Source organism: Sinohyriopsis cumingii, chromosome 5 (assembly GCF_028554795.1).
Source record: "Sinohyriopsis cumingii isolate HCF-2022 chromosome 5, ASM2855479v2, whole genome shotgun sequence".
In the NCBI taxonomy this organism is placed as follows: Eukaryota; Metazoa; Mollusca; class Bivalvia; order Unionida; family Unionidae; genus Sinohyriopsis; species Sinohyriopsis cumingii.
In genome coordinates, this window is record NC_142965.1 from 144813709 (window position 1) to 144831111 (window position 17403).

The 17403-nt window shown below is 36.1% G+C and overlaps 1 protein-coding gene across 1 annotated transcript; it reads right to left on the minus strand.

Annotated features, from left to right (window-relative positions):
• Positions 1 to 1135: 1135 nt before the first annotated feature.
• Positions 1136 to 15907, minus strand: LOC149800400 (uncharacterized). The gene is made up of 2 exons (XM_089957241.1): positions 14480 to 15907; positions 1136 to 2604 (listed from the first exon to the last, which is right to left on the minus strand). The coding sequence occupies exons 1-2, from the start codon at positions 15523 to 15525 to the stop codon at positions 2427 to 2429; spliced, it is 1224 nt and encodes a 407-aa protein (XP_089813367.1). The 5' UTR covers positions 15526 to 15907; the 3' UTR covers positions 1136 to 2426.
• Between the last annotated feature and the right edge of the window lie 1496 nt (positions 15908 to 17403).

Here is a 17403-nt window from a genome sequence, read left to right on the forward strand (position 1 = left end):
AGAAAATAGTTTGACCTTGACTGTTATCTCAGTAAACATAAGGCTGATCTGGTTCCTGACCTTAATTCAAATTTAGTAACAGTCACGTCAACAAGTTCGTTATTTTATTTATTTTATTAATAAGAGTAAGATCGAAGCTGAATTTGATACGTGACCCCAGGCATGTAAATAGTTTTTAGTGAAGTAAACAAGTATTTTTTATTCTTAGAGTAAAATGATTGTTTTTTTAATCAAGGTCATGCTGGGGCTAGGTGACTTTTTTAAATGTAAATATGATCATGTGATCCTCTTTTCGTAATTCAGGCATTTCTGAAATTGCGCATTAATTAGTGTTAGTAAGTGATGCTTACAGAGAATTTAGTGAGTATGGGCTTAGAAACGCTTGATGTCAAGTCGTTTCCTTCTGCTGAAGCCAGTTTTCGAGTAATATGTTAATTTTTCTCCAGATTATTTGGATTCAAAAGGATTAATTCTTTTTTCCTGTAAATATACGTGTTTTCATATAGAATTCTTGAACAAAGACATTTCTCACAATTTTTATTTGGATTTCGCAAACCGGAGGATTATTTATTGTGTTTTACAAGGAACTGTAGACAACCACACTATACAGGATACAGCATACGTCATCGCCTTCCATCTTGGATTCTTCGTCCGGACTCGAACTTGAATTCATTAGAACATTTCAATATTAGGCCTTCTAACAAATTTATTTGTGGATTATTCTCCGATTATTTTTGGAAATGATTCTTAAAACCGTAAGTTCTTATCTTTTTCATTTTTGCATTATTTTTCCAGGGAAATAAATATTTTTTAAAATGTTTATAAGCTTGTTTTTTCACTCTTTCTTGTGTTGCTGTTTATTCAAGCCGTAACATAAGAACATAAGAGACTAATATCTCATTCGGGGGATTGAACTGAAAAGAAAATATCCCATTCAGTGGATTTTCACTTGAAGCAAAATATCTCTTTCAGCGGATTTTCACACGAACTAAAATATCCACTTCAGAAGTTTGGAGCTTAAGTAAAATTCTTTCCTTAAAATTTGTCGAGAACGCGGGGTTCTAATTACTATTTTTAGAGTAATTAAAATACAAACGACTAAAAGGATACTTTTTATTGACATTACATTCTGGGGAATAGTCTTTCTAATGTGAATTTAAATCAACATTTCAAGTCACTTTTGCTTTAAACTGCAACTATCCAGTTGATATAAAAAAAAACTTGATTTTCATGACAAAACTCATATTTTCCTCTCAAAAAGATGCCGTCTGTGGAAACGGGTCATTTCATTTTGAACATAATGGGTAAAATCTATATCTAAAACGTATCGGACAGATTGTGTGAAATTTACAAACGCCAATACACACACACACACACACACACATATATATATATATATATATATATATATATATATATATATATATATATATATATATATATATATGTCACATAATTCTGGCCATCAAACTGCATTTGTGAATAAACTATGCAAAGTTTACTTTACTCTACCCAGCTAAGTATAATAAGCACATTCCCGTCGATCCTGTATAGAAATAGAGAATCGTTCCAAAGGTATTCAAATAGTTTGTGCGTATAACATTAAGACGTTATGCAATTGAAAATGCATTGTTCATTTCATAAACTCTGTAATAGTTATAAAATAATTATCAAACCATCTACATAGCATGATCTTGTGTGTACAAGGGTCAAGACCATTTATGTATCAATCAATGCAGGTTGTTTGTATTATGAACATTGCACCAGTTTTTAACTGGTCCCTTAATTTGTCTTAATATAGAGTTCTTATTTTCTATTCCAGTTAGGTTTTCGAAAGAGTTATTACGAATTATCTTGGTCGAACTTTCACACAAGTATAAAATCAACATAGTAATATTACCAACTCTCATGCCAGAACAATTCTTATACAGAATTTGGAATCTCTGTTGTTTGTGTGTGTGTTTCTTTTTTTCACCAGTAAGAAGGTAGCTATTGCCGTACTTATCTCAATATGTATTCTTGGAAGGCATTAGTCGAACTTTCACGAATGTAACATTCAATCTAACGTCAGTGGAAGTGGTGAACAAAACTATGTCTCCCTCTCTTTGTTTCCCTGAAGGGAAAAGTTTATGGACACAACAAGAATTCAATTAGTGGCGTAAACAAAATGTAGCTGACAATGTTCTTCCCTCTGTGGGCTCTTTATTTTTTACATACTCTCTTTCTATAAGACTCTGTCTCGGATAACATATGCACATATAATCTAAACGCACATACACACGTGCTAGTACCCGTCGACCGTCCCAAACACATTCGGATGTTTACACATCCAACTGTGACGTATTCTTGTTGTATGCCAGATCTAACATCGGCCACGATCATAAAAATTTCTTTTGTTACTCAGTGCAGAAACAATTAAATACCCTCTATTCCATAGCGCTTTCAATCCCTGATGATGAAGCCTGAGTCTCGAATCCAGCTGAATTAAAGTCCGCCTCCACCACAGTGACCGACTCCACCTCTGACGTCCTCGTTCTGGATGAGGAATTGGGTGTTGATGTCCGTGAACCCATTGTGTATACAGAGATCTTTGAGCGTTGTATTCTGTCGTATCAAATAAAAATATACCTCAATAACGGGTGTAAAATAATTACATATATCTAAAAATATCGATGGTGGTTGATTATTATTTTAAATTATAGTGAATGAAGCTTTAGTCTGACCGATGACCTCGCCTGCGTAGCGAGTTTCTCCATAACGCATACATATGTGTATATATATATATATATACACAAAAACACACATATGGTATGCAAAATAATAGTCTACCAGCTTTAAAACATAAAAAATATTTGTGCATGGATCATTATGGAAAAGAACGAAGAAAGACTAGTAATGTTGGCAAACGTTCGTCAATGATTATTTTCTTGGACATGAGACTTGTTCATCATGGGACATGTTCATTGTGAGACTTGTTCATCATTAAAGCTCTCTAAGATTTGTACTCTAATACAGCCTAATTATCAACATAAGTTTCTTCGAACTTCTGAATATTAGTTTGCACGGGCAAAGAATGCACACGAGACAAAATGAATCAAATCAGCATGGCGTCATACTTGGTTCACGTATTTTATATCAGGAACTGGCGCTTTACAGGGGATCACGCTCTTTGGATAACTCGTATGTGTAAAACAAGGTATGGAAAGACTATATCACAAACCGTTTATAAAACGGTGATATTGGACGTGCCGATATTATTCATCAGTATCTTACGACACTTTACGCATGCGTCATTACGTATAGAGCATCTCAAGGAATTAAAATGTACATGTTGTATGCTAATTTAGACTTTCCCTGCCTAGTCCCTCTTTGATTTTCTCCAATCTATACTTAGATTGAAAACAATGGACAAATGCACACTAGTCATGGATACTTAAACACACACAAAGATAGAGAGATAGGAAGACAGATAAAATTGTATAAATTGCTAGCAGGTCCCTTTTAATACAACCTCATGTTTTATGACCTCTCTGGATATAATATATTTAAATAAAGAAACTAAAACATATTTTCCAGTGAATTATTTTGGTATATCTCCAAAATAACGAGACCAATGAACTACATATTTTTTGCGAATAAAGATTTTGTATGAAACTGTTTTCTATGGTCATCTAATATGTGTCCGGTTAGAAAATTTCGACTGTTATATTTCAACTGACCGACAAAAATTTGAAATATTTCAGAAATAAAGATGTACTGAATTTATTCTGTATTTAAAATCATACAATTTAAATCTAAGTTAAAAAGGCTTTATTCTTTTCTCAACAGAGGCATGTTTACTTATTGAATCTTTGAGGCGAGGCAAGTATCACTGTCGATTGGGTATAACATTAATGGCGGACATGTATACTCTAGAAGCCCGTCTCATACGTCCAGAACTGCATATATGAATTCATAAATTGTTAAGAATAGACATCTTTTATTTCAAGCGGACAGTACAAATAAATGAAAAGTTGTAATTTTAGAACGAAACGTATAACTGCAAACTGGGATGATCCAAAGGAAAGATGCGAAGCCGCGCCCTATCTATGAAGAGTCCGGCAATTCAACAACCACAACTGCTTTGACAGAAGAAAAAATAAGCAATGATGATGATGATGATGACGATGATGGTTATGAACGTCATATGTGTTTTCATCAGAAAAAGTAAGGGAGAAGGAAGGAACGGGTTAAACGGAAGAGAGATGTGAGGAGAGTAGATGTGGTGGAGTAGAACTAATTATATTGTTCATCATCATTTCGCCTTTTCTTCTTCTTCTTCTTCTTCTTCTTCTTCTTCTTATTATTATTATGATTATTATTATTATCATTTTCACCTAAAATTTTCGATTTTGCATAAAGTGTTGTGGCCCAATATTCTTCAAAGAAATTTCAGCTAGTACTTGCTGAGTCACAAGGTAAAACATTTTACACCGGTTCCATGTTTTACAATTTTAGTATTAGTGATACGGTGGGTAAAAGAGTTAACGTCTGCGTAATACGGTACGAAAATACTTAAATACAACAAATTTATAAAATCTGTATTATTTATAATCCAAACATTTCATTGTTGCCCTCAGAAGAAGGTGATAAAATGATTAGAGGTGATTTGTATTTCTTCGCGTTGGTGTTAATCAATACAGTCCTATTTGTCTTCCTGTTAGATGTCTGTTGTAAAATTAGCAAGGTGAAAATATTAGCCGCGTGAGCTGATTGGTTCGTCTCTGTGTTCTTTTCTTTTCCCATGTCCGCACCATTATACTGTGCGGCATGTGAGTTTAGTGCATAAAATAAATAAAATCCGGACAAATTTTGTAATAAGTCTACCTATAAAGGGCGCAACCTGCTTGTGGAATGTTAATTTTGTAGACAATTTCAATTTGTTTGTTATTTTAAATGCTATGAAAATCTAAGAAATATCGGTGAAATATTCATAGCTTTAAGTATTCATTAATCAGGGTATGTGCCTAATACTTTATGCAATTCGAACTTTATATCTTATTTGTAGTCTAACATTTACATTGAAGAAGTCTGGGTCTATTTAAAACAAGGATAACATATCTGAACCTTTATTCGATAGTCACACCATGTCCAGCCCTTTTCGAAGAAAGAATCATTTACCCCCACCTGTCGTACTCTCACTGCGTCATCACGAAATGTAAATCCTTCAAATTTTTAAATGTGGAATGGTCAGTATGAAAATGGCTGGGATGGTTATAGAACGGTTTCGGTGTGGATGAATACATTTATGGGATGGCTATGAACAATTTACTTTTCAGATTAGCGAGTCTCTTTACTGATTATTTAGATACATTCTTTTCTGACTTTTAAGGCAGATTTTGGAATCTTACTAATGGTGACGATAAATTCTTTGGCAACAACTAGCGTCTGGTTTACATTTCAAACAAGCGAATAATAAATATTTTGCTTATAATAACAATTAATGTAAGACTATAATGCTTAAAAACCCATCAAGTCTCATTAAAATGCACCTTTATTTATTAGATAAACATGTAATACGTTGCTTTATAATAGTACCTGATGCAGAAACTGACATCAACGGACTAGATACTTGTTTTAAAAGTTACCAAAAAAGAAGTAAACAACCTATACGATATTGTAGTCACTTTAAAAGAATCCACTACCGCGTCTTGTGCAAGCAATTAATAACACCATCATGTCCCGCGATTTTATGACACTGATATTGTCTAAGAAGTTTGTGCTATTTGATACTTTCAAGAGTGTGCAATCAATAAGAGTGCACGAGTACCTTATTTTCAAGTCTAATGTTGTTTACAGTAAAATGAACAAGAATCTCTCTTTCTCCAGGCCAATATGCATTAGTATTAATGGGTGTTTGTGGCTAAAGTAATCATAGTCGTTTTCTTGATTGCTATTATGGTTATTTTCAGAGTGGTGACTGACGTTGGACACAAACTTACCGTTGTTCCCGTTTGATGAGTATTTCAGGAAAGGATTGGGGAGAAGGTAACCGATGCAATAGGTCAGTAAAATGGTCCACAATTGTTTTTCTCCTTGTTTCAGAATAAAAATTGGCAATGGCAGCACCAATTACACAATACACAGCAAAGATTTGGCAGAAAAAGACGATTTGTGTTGTGGACACACCTTCTCCACACCAAACCCACAAGAGTTGCTTTTTTTAATTTTGCAGAGAAGAACTCGGTGAAGATGCGGTCGCTTCTGTGATAGCGGTTGAGGCTGTGTTGACGGGCTTGATGGTCTCTTCTTTTTATTGTCGCTGACTTGCAGAGCGTCGATTCAAGAATCAAAACTTGGAGTATATCCTTTCCAACGTACTTTTGAACTTATTAACACGGCGTTTTCCCATTTTACGGGTTCTACGTTCGAGGATGCATTCGATGTCATACACTTCGTCTTCTTATTTGATCACGCAGTGTAAGTCGGGCAGGAAAAACGTTCCTTTCACCACTTCACCGTTCAAGTCTTCCCATTTATAGATTGCAGGATGACCGCCATTCATCCGTCCAGTGACACGAAACAATTCGGTGGTCAAGTAGGGTAAGTAACCTTTGTCGAAAGTGCGTTTTGTTTTGCCTATGCGCACTCAATCTCCTACTGCCAACACTCCACCTTTCTCGGGGACATACTAACCAGGCGCTCAGAATCAGTTATTTTGATGTCGGGAATCACTTCTTGGGGTGTGGGGGGCACATTCGATGATTGGATGTTAAGTATGGTTGTACGCTAGGACAAGGTACAGTAAGATGCCGATTGACTTGAGAGTGTGTTGATGAGTAAAATATTTCCACATAAGTTCTTTCAAGGTTCGTGGAACCAAGTTCTTTCAAGGTGCGCTGAAAAGGTTCCACGATAATTGCTTTGGTTTTGCGATTATCGGTAGTGAGCAAATTAATGTATTGTTTCTTTAATTCCTTTTAGAAGGCTTGGTCCAGAAATTCAGTGCCTTTGTCAGTTTGCCATCGAAGAGAGAGGATGACTAACACTTTGCTTCCGCACCAGTACGAGGGCTTGCACTAACTCACCGCTCGATTTGGAAGTCAGCAATGATACGATCCAGGTAAGTTTGGAAAAGACGTCGATGACATAAAACAAATATTTGTAGCCACGATTGAAGGTGACCAAATGAAAGACATTGGCAAACTCGGCTTGCCGTTGATGATCGATGCCCTGCACTCGATTGCAACTCCTGGAAAATATTCGTCGAATGGGTTTGTGTAAAGTGTACATGGCTTGTTCTTTTAACCTCCGTTGCACTTGAGGTAAACATAGACTTTTCAGACGAGTTTTGTCAGTTTGGTCAGCAAGATACAATTTCTGAACTCTTCCGTAACATGTAGGATCGGATGGATCGTAGTAAATGCTGACTAACACCTTCTCCATTTTTAATAAGTCACCCAATCATAGCTGATTCTCTTCTGGATGGGACGAACGCGTGGTTTGGAAACTGCCTTACGTCTCCGATGTGCTATGGGATTAGAAGTCGAGAATATATGTTGCTCTGGTGGTGGTGACAATAGGATAGCTTTGGTCTTATTTTCTTGTTTGACTTTTGGTTTCCCTTCCTTATTTTTGACTTCTAGCGAAGTAGGAGTGGACATCATCTTTTTACCCCAATTTAAGTTCTAAAAATCTTGCTATGAATGGGAGCTGCTGACGGTATTTCAAAGACTTCTTGTACCTCTTATTTCTCCGGCATTTGTGGCATTGCGCCTGTCTTGACCGCTGGGGTGGTGGTGGCGATGAACGTTTCATCAGGGTCTTAACATCTGCCAGAATTGGCAGTCGTTGCAACAGTTGACCGTACCTTTGCGAATTTTATGGTTCAGTCAAATCGTTGCGATCCATCAAGGAGTTTAATTCGTGTTTTAACTGGAACATCTCGGTCAAATTAGGACTGAGAGGCAAATGCGGGTTCGTTGTTCTTGTAAGGCACGAGAGACAGTTTTCGTCCTTCCATCGGATATCAATGGTCACGTCTTAGATCTTTTGACTCCAGAAATCCCTTTTATGTTCTCCGTCCTTTATTTTGCTCCGATGAGTCTCCGCAGCATTGAGCCCAATGCCCCTTTCACCAAGGGTCTTAACAACATGGCGAAAAATCCTCCGCATTGTACCAACATGTGGTTCGTTTGACGGATGGGTATTTTCTTTTGGATCATTTGCCGAAGAACTTGTCGATGCTTTGCTACGCATTCTGTCTGATGTGGAGACAAAGGTATAGTGCCTTTTAAGACATTCATGCAACATTCACACACGGTATCAACAACGTCTTTGGAGGCTGTTTGAGTTGTTTTTGCATGGGTGAATGAGCTTTGGAAGGACAGACAACATGTTCCAATGTTTGGCTAAACGAGGAGGAAGTCCTTTCCTTTTTTATCCAGAGAGTGGTGTGTACTTCTCTTAGGGGAGATCTTCAAGCGTTCAGGATCACAACTAGATTACATTCATCTCACGTAGTAAAGGGGTTTGCATGGACAAAATCGGGACAGTTCTTGCTTGGACAAATCCAATAAACCCTGTAACAAGCTCGATCTCTCTTTGACTTTGATTTTGGGGCCAGTTAATTTGTAAGCAGCTGCCACTGGAGACGCGGGTTTCCATTGATTCGTCAAATGAGAATAACGGGTGTCAAGTTGGGCTTGGCTGGCATCACTAGCAATGGAGAATGGGAAGAATCTGAGGATACTGGAGACATGTTTACTGTCGCTGTGGGTTGTGGTCTCTTTCGGGAAGAAGCTGTTTCTAGGGTCTTTTCTGGGGGCTTTTCTATTTTTGTTTCTGTAGGCTTTTCTTTGTCTGTTGCTGTGACCTGGTCTTGACACCACCGCTCCTTTTCTTCATCTGGGTCTGTTTGGCTTTCTTGGGAGTGGCTTTTTTCTTGGGGAGGGCTTTTGGGACATTAGAGGGAAAGAATGATGACTCTTCCTAGAGAACGACTAACTCTAGGTTTAAAAATGATTTGCTTTTGGTTTCAGTGTCGATGCGAGGATCGGCCAGTTGCGTCAAGGCTACTTTGATTTTCTCAAAAACGCGTTTGGTTTGATGAGGAATGTGAATGATGCCTTGCAGTAATTGACGTGCTGTCGCCGTAAACCATCGTAAAACTTCTTTGAGACTGGCTTCTGAGACGCGAACACGTGTTTGTGAATTTGTTTCGTGACTGATGCCCTGCAAGGCACGAATCAATTTGACGGTAATACGAGACTGAAGGGACGTTGTGTTGACGCTGTGTGAGACAAACCTAGAGTGTCCGACCTTTTTTAGATTTTTTTGGTGTTGCTGTTGTTAAGTCGACGAAGGGCACGTGTACATGACAGCTTCTCCGTCTTGGCACCAGTGGTGAAACAAATGGGTACGAGATTGCAAATAATCTGGGACAGTAGGTTTTAAATCCACGAGTAAATCGGCGTGTGTGGCTTGAGTGGCATCGGCATACGCATGAGTCAGCCAAGGCGTTTCTAACTGTTTGGCTAAGACTTTCACTTGCGATTTACCTCCAGGACTTTTAAGCAAGACCATGTAATGAGCATTGAGACTGATGGTGCAATGGGTATTACTCTGTTGAAACAATTTTGTGTTATGTAATTGACAATGGCATTACGATGAAGTCATTTGCGTATAAACCAGTTTAATTTCTTCTTTGTTTTCTCCTAACGTGTCGTCGAAGACAACCAGCTGGTTTTGACTGGAGTCAGACACGATCCCGTCGTCTTCGCCAGGAATGGCTTCTACAATCACGATGTAATCGCCTTGACTTTTACTCAAGAGAATGTACACCGATTGCCACATTTTGTAACACCAAACGATCTCTTGAGGTGGACGATCGATCAAATGATGTTTATGTTCGATCAAACGTTTGACAAATTCGGTTTTGCCTGAACCGCTAGGTCCGGCAATTAACATGTTAATATGATGGCGACGATACAAAGCAACCAAATCTGCACAATCTAAATATTCGTCGATGACTTTGAATGTGGAGGAAGAGGAAGTAGAGACATCGGAGGTAGCCATAGTACAGGGAATGTCATTTTTGACACGAAGACAAATACGAAAATAGTTTTTATACTTTTATAAGTGTGTGTGTTTGTTTGTAAGAATTAGCGTACGTTTGTGTTGATAGTATATTGTATTTTTTCCCTTTCCTTCTGTGTGAATAGTAGAGTGTATGTTTGGATGCGTTCGCGTACGTTTGTGTGGATAGTAGATATTGTGGCTATTTTTTACCCTTTCCTTCTATGTCGACATTATATTGTGTGTTTGTATGCGTTCGCGTACGTTGGGTCTTCCCTCTGTGATGTGTGTGTGCAGGTGTGTGTGTATATTTGTGCGCGTGTGTGTTTATTTGTGTGATCGTATGGGTTGGCGTACGTTTGTGTGGATAGTAGATTTAGGGGTTTGTATGCGTGCGCGTACGTTTGTGTAGATAGTTGAATGTGTATTTGTAATCGGGCGCGTACGTGTGTGTGGATAGTAGATATTGGGGTTTGTGATTGTAAATATTGGGTATTTTTTATAGTAGATATTTGATTTTTTACTCTTCCCTTATGTTTGGACAGTAGAGTGTGTGTTTGTATGCGTTGGCATACCTTTGTGTGGATAGTAGATTTTGGGGTTTGTATGTGTGCGTATACGTTTGTGTGGATAGCCGAGTGTATTTTTGTATGCGTGAGCGTACATTTGTGTTGATAGTAGATACTGGGTTTTCAATGGTATGTAATGGGATATTTTTGATAGTAGATATTGGGTTTCATACCCTTCCTTTCTGTGTGGATATTAGAGTGTTTGTTTGTATGCGTTGCGTTCGCAAACGTTTGTGTAGATAGTTGAATATTTAAGACAATTTGTGCAAGAGCACGTTCAATACAATTGAAATTCAATCGGTACATTCATTACTTTGAACTTGTAACAGCCATTTGGGATTATTTGTGATTTAAATCACAATACTGTAAGTTTCTCTTAAATTTTCAATTTGTAACAGACTACTTGTTGATTTTACTAACTATAAACTTGTTTCTATTACATTGTTTATGACCTAGATTCTCATATATATATATATATATATATATATATATATATATATATATATATATATATATATATATATATATATATATATATATATATATATATATATGTATATATATATATATTGCTGTATAAATCATAGCCGTACCAATTAATGTGCTGTTTAAAAACTTAACTTGAAATACCCTTAGTCTTAAAGAATGTCTTGGAACATCACTTCTGAATATGAAATACCTCTTATGCCTAATTACTATACAGACTGATCCACAGTCTCTTAAATTTTGTGCATTTGTAGTTTCCGATTGTTTTCTTTCCTCGATAATATTTTCTTTCATTTATAGTTATTTTACTTTTCCGTATTAATCTCTACCCTCCACCATCTCTCCTTCTAAATTATTCGCTAGAAAATTAATTTACTTACGGTCAGTAACATGGGCTCCAAAAATATATGTTCTCTACAGCCATTTAAAAGCTATAAGCATGACCCCATTTTAAGAAAAAGTCCGAACATCGGGAGAAAAATACTACCATGTTAATTATCGAGGAGGAATTTCTGGGACTAAACAATTATTTTATCCTTCAGCATGTATTATTCAAGAAGAACAAACTATTCCCTGCTGTTTTGTCTCTCCGATCGATAGAAAGGTCAATATTTTTCAAAGGGATGAATTTAAGCAACCGATTATGTTATCTGTCTTTATCTGTAGTAAAATCGATCACCCATTACTTTCTCATTGTTAGGTATTATATAGTTGATAATTGGGCATAACACTATAATATACATTGCATACATACATGTTACATCTTAAGGTTTCTGTACACAACCCAGACACTGTTATGTATCCCCAAATGTCAATAATATACACAAAAGTATTCGTTACCCGGATTATTTTTCCATGATTGTCATATGAATCTTTAGAAAAGATGAGAATTTTCAGTCACATGATCCTGAATATGGCAACACAGAGACTGTATAACAACTACCTGAATATGGTAACACAAAGGCTGTATATAACAACTACCTGAATATGGTAACACAAAGGCTGTATAACAACTACCTGAATATGGTAACAAAAAGGCTGTATATAACAACTACCTGAATATGGTAACACAAAGGCTGTATATAACAACTACCTGAATATGGTAACACAAAGGCTGTATAACAACAACCTGAGTTTGGAGATACAGATACGGTATAACGAAAACCTGAGTATGGTGACACATAAACTGTATAACAACCTGAGTATGTTGACACAGATACTGAATAACAACAACTTGAGTATGGGGACACAGAGACTGTATATTAACAACTTGGGTATGGTGACACAGAGACTGTATAACAACTTGAGTATGGTCACATAGAGATTGTATACCAACAAGCTGAGTATTGTGACACAGAGACTGTATAACAACATCCTGAGTATGGTGACACAGATACTGTATAACAACAAGCTGTGTATGATGACACAGATACTGTATAACAACAACCTGAGTATGCTGACTCAGAGATTGTATAACAACAACCTGAGTATGCTGACACAGAGACTGTATACCAACAACCTGAATATGGTGACTCAGAGACTGTATAACCACAACCTGAGTATGGTGACTCAGAGACGGTATAACAATATCCTGAGTATGTTGACACAGATATTGTATAACAACAACCTGAGTATGGTGTCTCAGAGACTGTATAACAGTAGCCTGAGTATGGTGACACAGAGTCGGTATAACAACAACCGGAATATGGTGACTCAGAGACTGTATAACAATATCCTGAGTATGGTGACACATAGACTGTATAACAACAACCTGAGTATGGTAATACAGAGACTGTATAACAACAACATGGGCATGGTGACACAGAGAGTGTCTAACGTCAGTCTGAGTATGGTGACACAGAGTCGGTATAGCAACAACCTGAGTATGGTAATACAGAGACTGTATAACAACATGTGTATGGTGACACAGAAAGTTTTTAACAACATCCTAATTATGGTGACATATAGATTGTATAACAGCAACCTGAGTAAAGTGACAGACTGTATACAACAAACTGAGTCTTGTGACACAGAGACTGTATAACAGGAACCTGAGTCTAGTTACTCGGAGATTGTATACAATTAAACCATTTATGTCATTGATCATATTATATCAAAATTAACTAGTTCATATATGTTTGTAATTGCTAAATGAACGTATATGTGCCCTTGTGGGGATAAAAAAGGGACCGTGTCCCAATTGGAATATTTTGAAAAATATGTAGAATTTTCCACTTACATATCACATTCGAAATATTTAATTCTAATTGGTAAGTTTTTCTTCAAATTGATTGCACTACGCCCCATGCTTTAATAACCCTCGGAAAGCACCATCTCGCCTTTTGATATATTACTAGATTTATTGTGATCGTCATGTCAAAGATAAATCTCTCCACCGCCCAGGGAATGAATTTGCATTACTAGTGAGATTCACTTAAACAAGTGATCTGATAGGGGTAGGTGGTAGATAGGGTTAGATAGGGTTCTTTGGAAAATTTTATTAAGATATATGATATGTTAACGGGAAAGATTTTTGGAGAATAGATGAGAATTAGCTTTTTTGGATAAACAATATCCTTTATTTCCACGGGTCTCCTTTTCAAATAATAATAATAATAATAATAATAATAATTATTATTATTATTATTATTATTATTATTATTATTATTAGTAGTAGTAGTAGTAGTAGTAGTATTAAAAATGACAACAATATATAAAATGACGACAAAGAAAACAATGGTAAACATTATGCAATGCGTTATACTACCAAGACTTATCCAGCAGTAATGGTTTGTCCCATTATCATGCGTGGGTTTCGTTATTGTTGCTGCTATGGTTCTTTATTTTCCTTAAGGTTTTCTTGCGTTCAATACACATTTTTATTTTGTCTTTGTTTTGTTGTTGTTTCCTGCCTATATTTTGTGTTATTTTATTTGTTTTGATTACTATTATTTAATTAGTATTTTTAATTAGTATTATTTATTTAATATTATTTGCATCTTATCAACTAAAGCGTTGCGACTAAACGCAGATCTTATAAAATTCCACCTTCAACTTCCACCAGCACCACTACTAATATAAATGCCTATATCACTACTACTACTACTACTACTACTACTATTATTATTATTATTATTATTATTATTAAATTATTATTATTATTATTATTATTATTATTACGACTACTACTGCTACTACCAATACTACTACTACTACTAATTTTATTTTAACTTTAATTTATGAAATCCTTGAAAAGGTAATTGTCCACAAAATAAATGTGTGATGGACTGACTTACGGGACGGGACGTACGGACATGAGTAGAATAAGTGATATTTTATAAATATGGCTGAGGCATACACAAACTTACGCTTTTTGACATCCGCATATAATCTTCAGCTTCTTCCAGAAGTTTTCATTCACCATGGAGTACAGATAGAAATTGATGGCGTGGTTGGAAAATTGCATCAAGTAGGTTATTGTCTTCACTAAATCAAGTATGGCTATGCCATGTTTATCGCCAACTGCTCCGTATTGCTGCCCTTTATATGAGTCCATGATGAAACACACAGACACAGGGACAGTGGCAACGAGAAAATAAAATGTGCTTATCAATAGCATTTTAGTTAGTTTGACGCTGACGCGTTGCGTACGACGGAACATGACGTTATGCATCATACTTACACGGCCCCTTTGAATACGTCTCAAGGCTCGAACCAGAAAAACGTTACATATAAACATTATGACAAATGGTGCGGCTGATAAAAATGCAAAATCTATATACACGAACACAAAATCGTCAAAATATTCATATTGGAGTGTAAGGGAGTCACAACTTTCATTAGTGTAGTTATTTATACCATTTGTCCAAAAGAAATGGAGATCCACGCCCGACAGGACAAAAAATAAAATAATAAGAGACACATACACACGCGGATATGTTACGATACGTATGAACTGAAGTGGAAGATAGGTCTTGATAACACGTTCAATGCAAACACACACCAGTATCCATGATGAATACTGCATCGAGAGATAAAGAACAAATAAATTAATTTTGCATCCAAAGTCAGAAAGATTTCTTACATCCAGGTCAAATGTGTTTAGAATCCAGTACCTTGATAATCCTGTAACCAAGACCACACTGTCTGTAATTGCGAGAGCCAAAAGAAAACAGAGAGTAGGCCTTTTGGAAACTCCAATTTTCCTGAAAACCAGAATTGTAAGGAAATTCCCAGTCAGTCCGAAAACGAGAAAAACGACTGAAAATATCTTCCATAGCCATTTTCCAGCTTTATCCAAATCTTCATCTGATGAATCTATCTGGGAGTTATTTCTCACCTCCTTTGTAGAGAGTAACGTAGATAGAGTGGAGTCGTCAGAAGTTGAAGTTTTCCATAATGTGGTGTGATTCATATTCACACAATCTGTCTTGTAGGTTGCACTTTCGGCAACGTTTTCTTCCTTTACTAAAGAGAGCTGCTAGATCATGGTCCTAACTTTCTTTTAAGCATCGTAGGAGACTGTCACTGAATTCCAACTGTTCCCGCAACATCATATTGGTTATAAGTCCTTCAAAAGAGAGTCAAAATGTAATATCAGAGCCTCGTTTACTCACACTAGTTACGTACAGCTAATCAGATAATAGGAACAGTTGAAACGATTACAATTAGCTGATTCTTGTGTCCACTACACTTTATGTAAACTATGTGTTATTTAGGCATCGATCATTTAGAGCGTATGACAAACAACAGCAGACAGGGTAGTTTAACCCTATCGCACTTCCTCGAAGCCTCGTCAGTTGTTATCATCTTATGCACCTCGATACGATATCGTTATTTGCACGGCCGATAGATTATTGGGGACAAGTCACGAGTCCTGAATCACTATCGCGAATAAAACGAGCTGAAGTATAGGCATGAGAAAGTCATGTTTGTATTCGTGTACACTATTGCAATAGATCTTGTACTGGAAATGAAACTTCATTCCGTATCAAATCAAGTACAAACACGAACGCGCGCACACAAACAAAGAGAAATCACTTCACATGAATTAGAATGTTGTTAATAAAATACCATATCACTATATTTTCTTTATGTATTTGAAGATAGATATAGGGTGTAGGTGTGGGTGGGTGTGCGGGTGAGCATCATTATATAATTTTATATAAAAGTGTACTGCCTATGGTCTTCACTTTCAAAGATACTAAATCAAAGTTCAACGGTACTAATTAAAATTCATATACTTATTTAAGTATATATAATGCAATACCTATAAACAGCAGCTCTCACCTGACTAAATGGACTGCTTCTGTATCATATATGAAAATCACATAAACAAATATGTCAAGACAGAATTACATTTTTTCCAATCTAGCCCAATGGGTTTAATTTGATCACAAATCAGAGATGATAACCTATTCGTCGAATATAATGACCGAACTGAATAAAATTACACCTGCATTTATTGTACTTCAAGCTTTGCACACACACACACACACACACATACATACATACATACATACATATATATATATATATATATATATATATATATATATATATATATATATATATATATATATATACTGTTACATCCCCGTCATCTCCGAGTTGATAGGAAACAAAACTGTTAACAATCCATATGAAAGATTTTTTTCACCACACACACACACAGACACACCTACCCATACATGAATACATACATACATACATACATACATGCATACATACATACATACATACATTCATAGCGACTGAAAAACAGACAGACGAAGACATTAAAAATTTCAATCACATTCTTATTTGATACATTTAAAATCCTCGACTTAATCACTGCCAGACAGAGAGACGAACACACGGATAGATAGGTAGGCTGAACGAACAAGGTACCTGAAATACCATTAGATCATTACGTAATGGTGTGATAGATAGATAGATAGATAGATAGATAGATAGATAGATATACAAATATATATATATATATATATATATATATATATATATATATATATATATATATATATATATATATATATATATATATATATATATATAGATAGATAGATAGATAGATGGATGGATGGATGGATGGATGAATGGATGGATGGAGGGATGGATGGATGGATGGGTGGATGGATGGATGGATGGGTGGATGGATGGATGGATGGATGGATGGATGGATGGATGGATGGATAGATAACCACCTTCAATTTCCTCTCTTATCACATTCAGTATTTTTGCAACAGATCGTTAGATGGAACGCTCCATACCTAGATAAAACAGAATTCTTCGC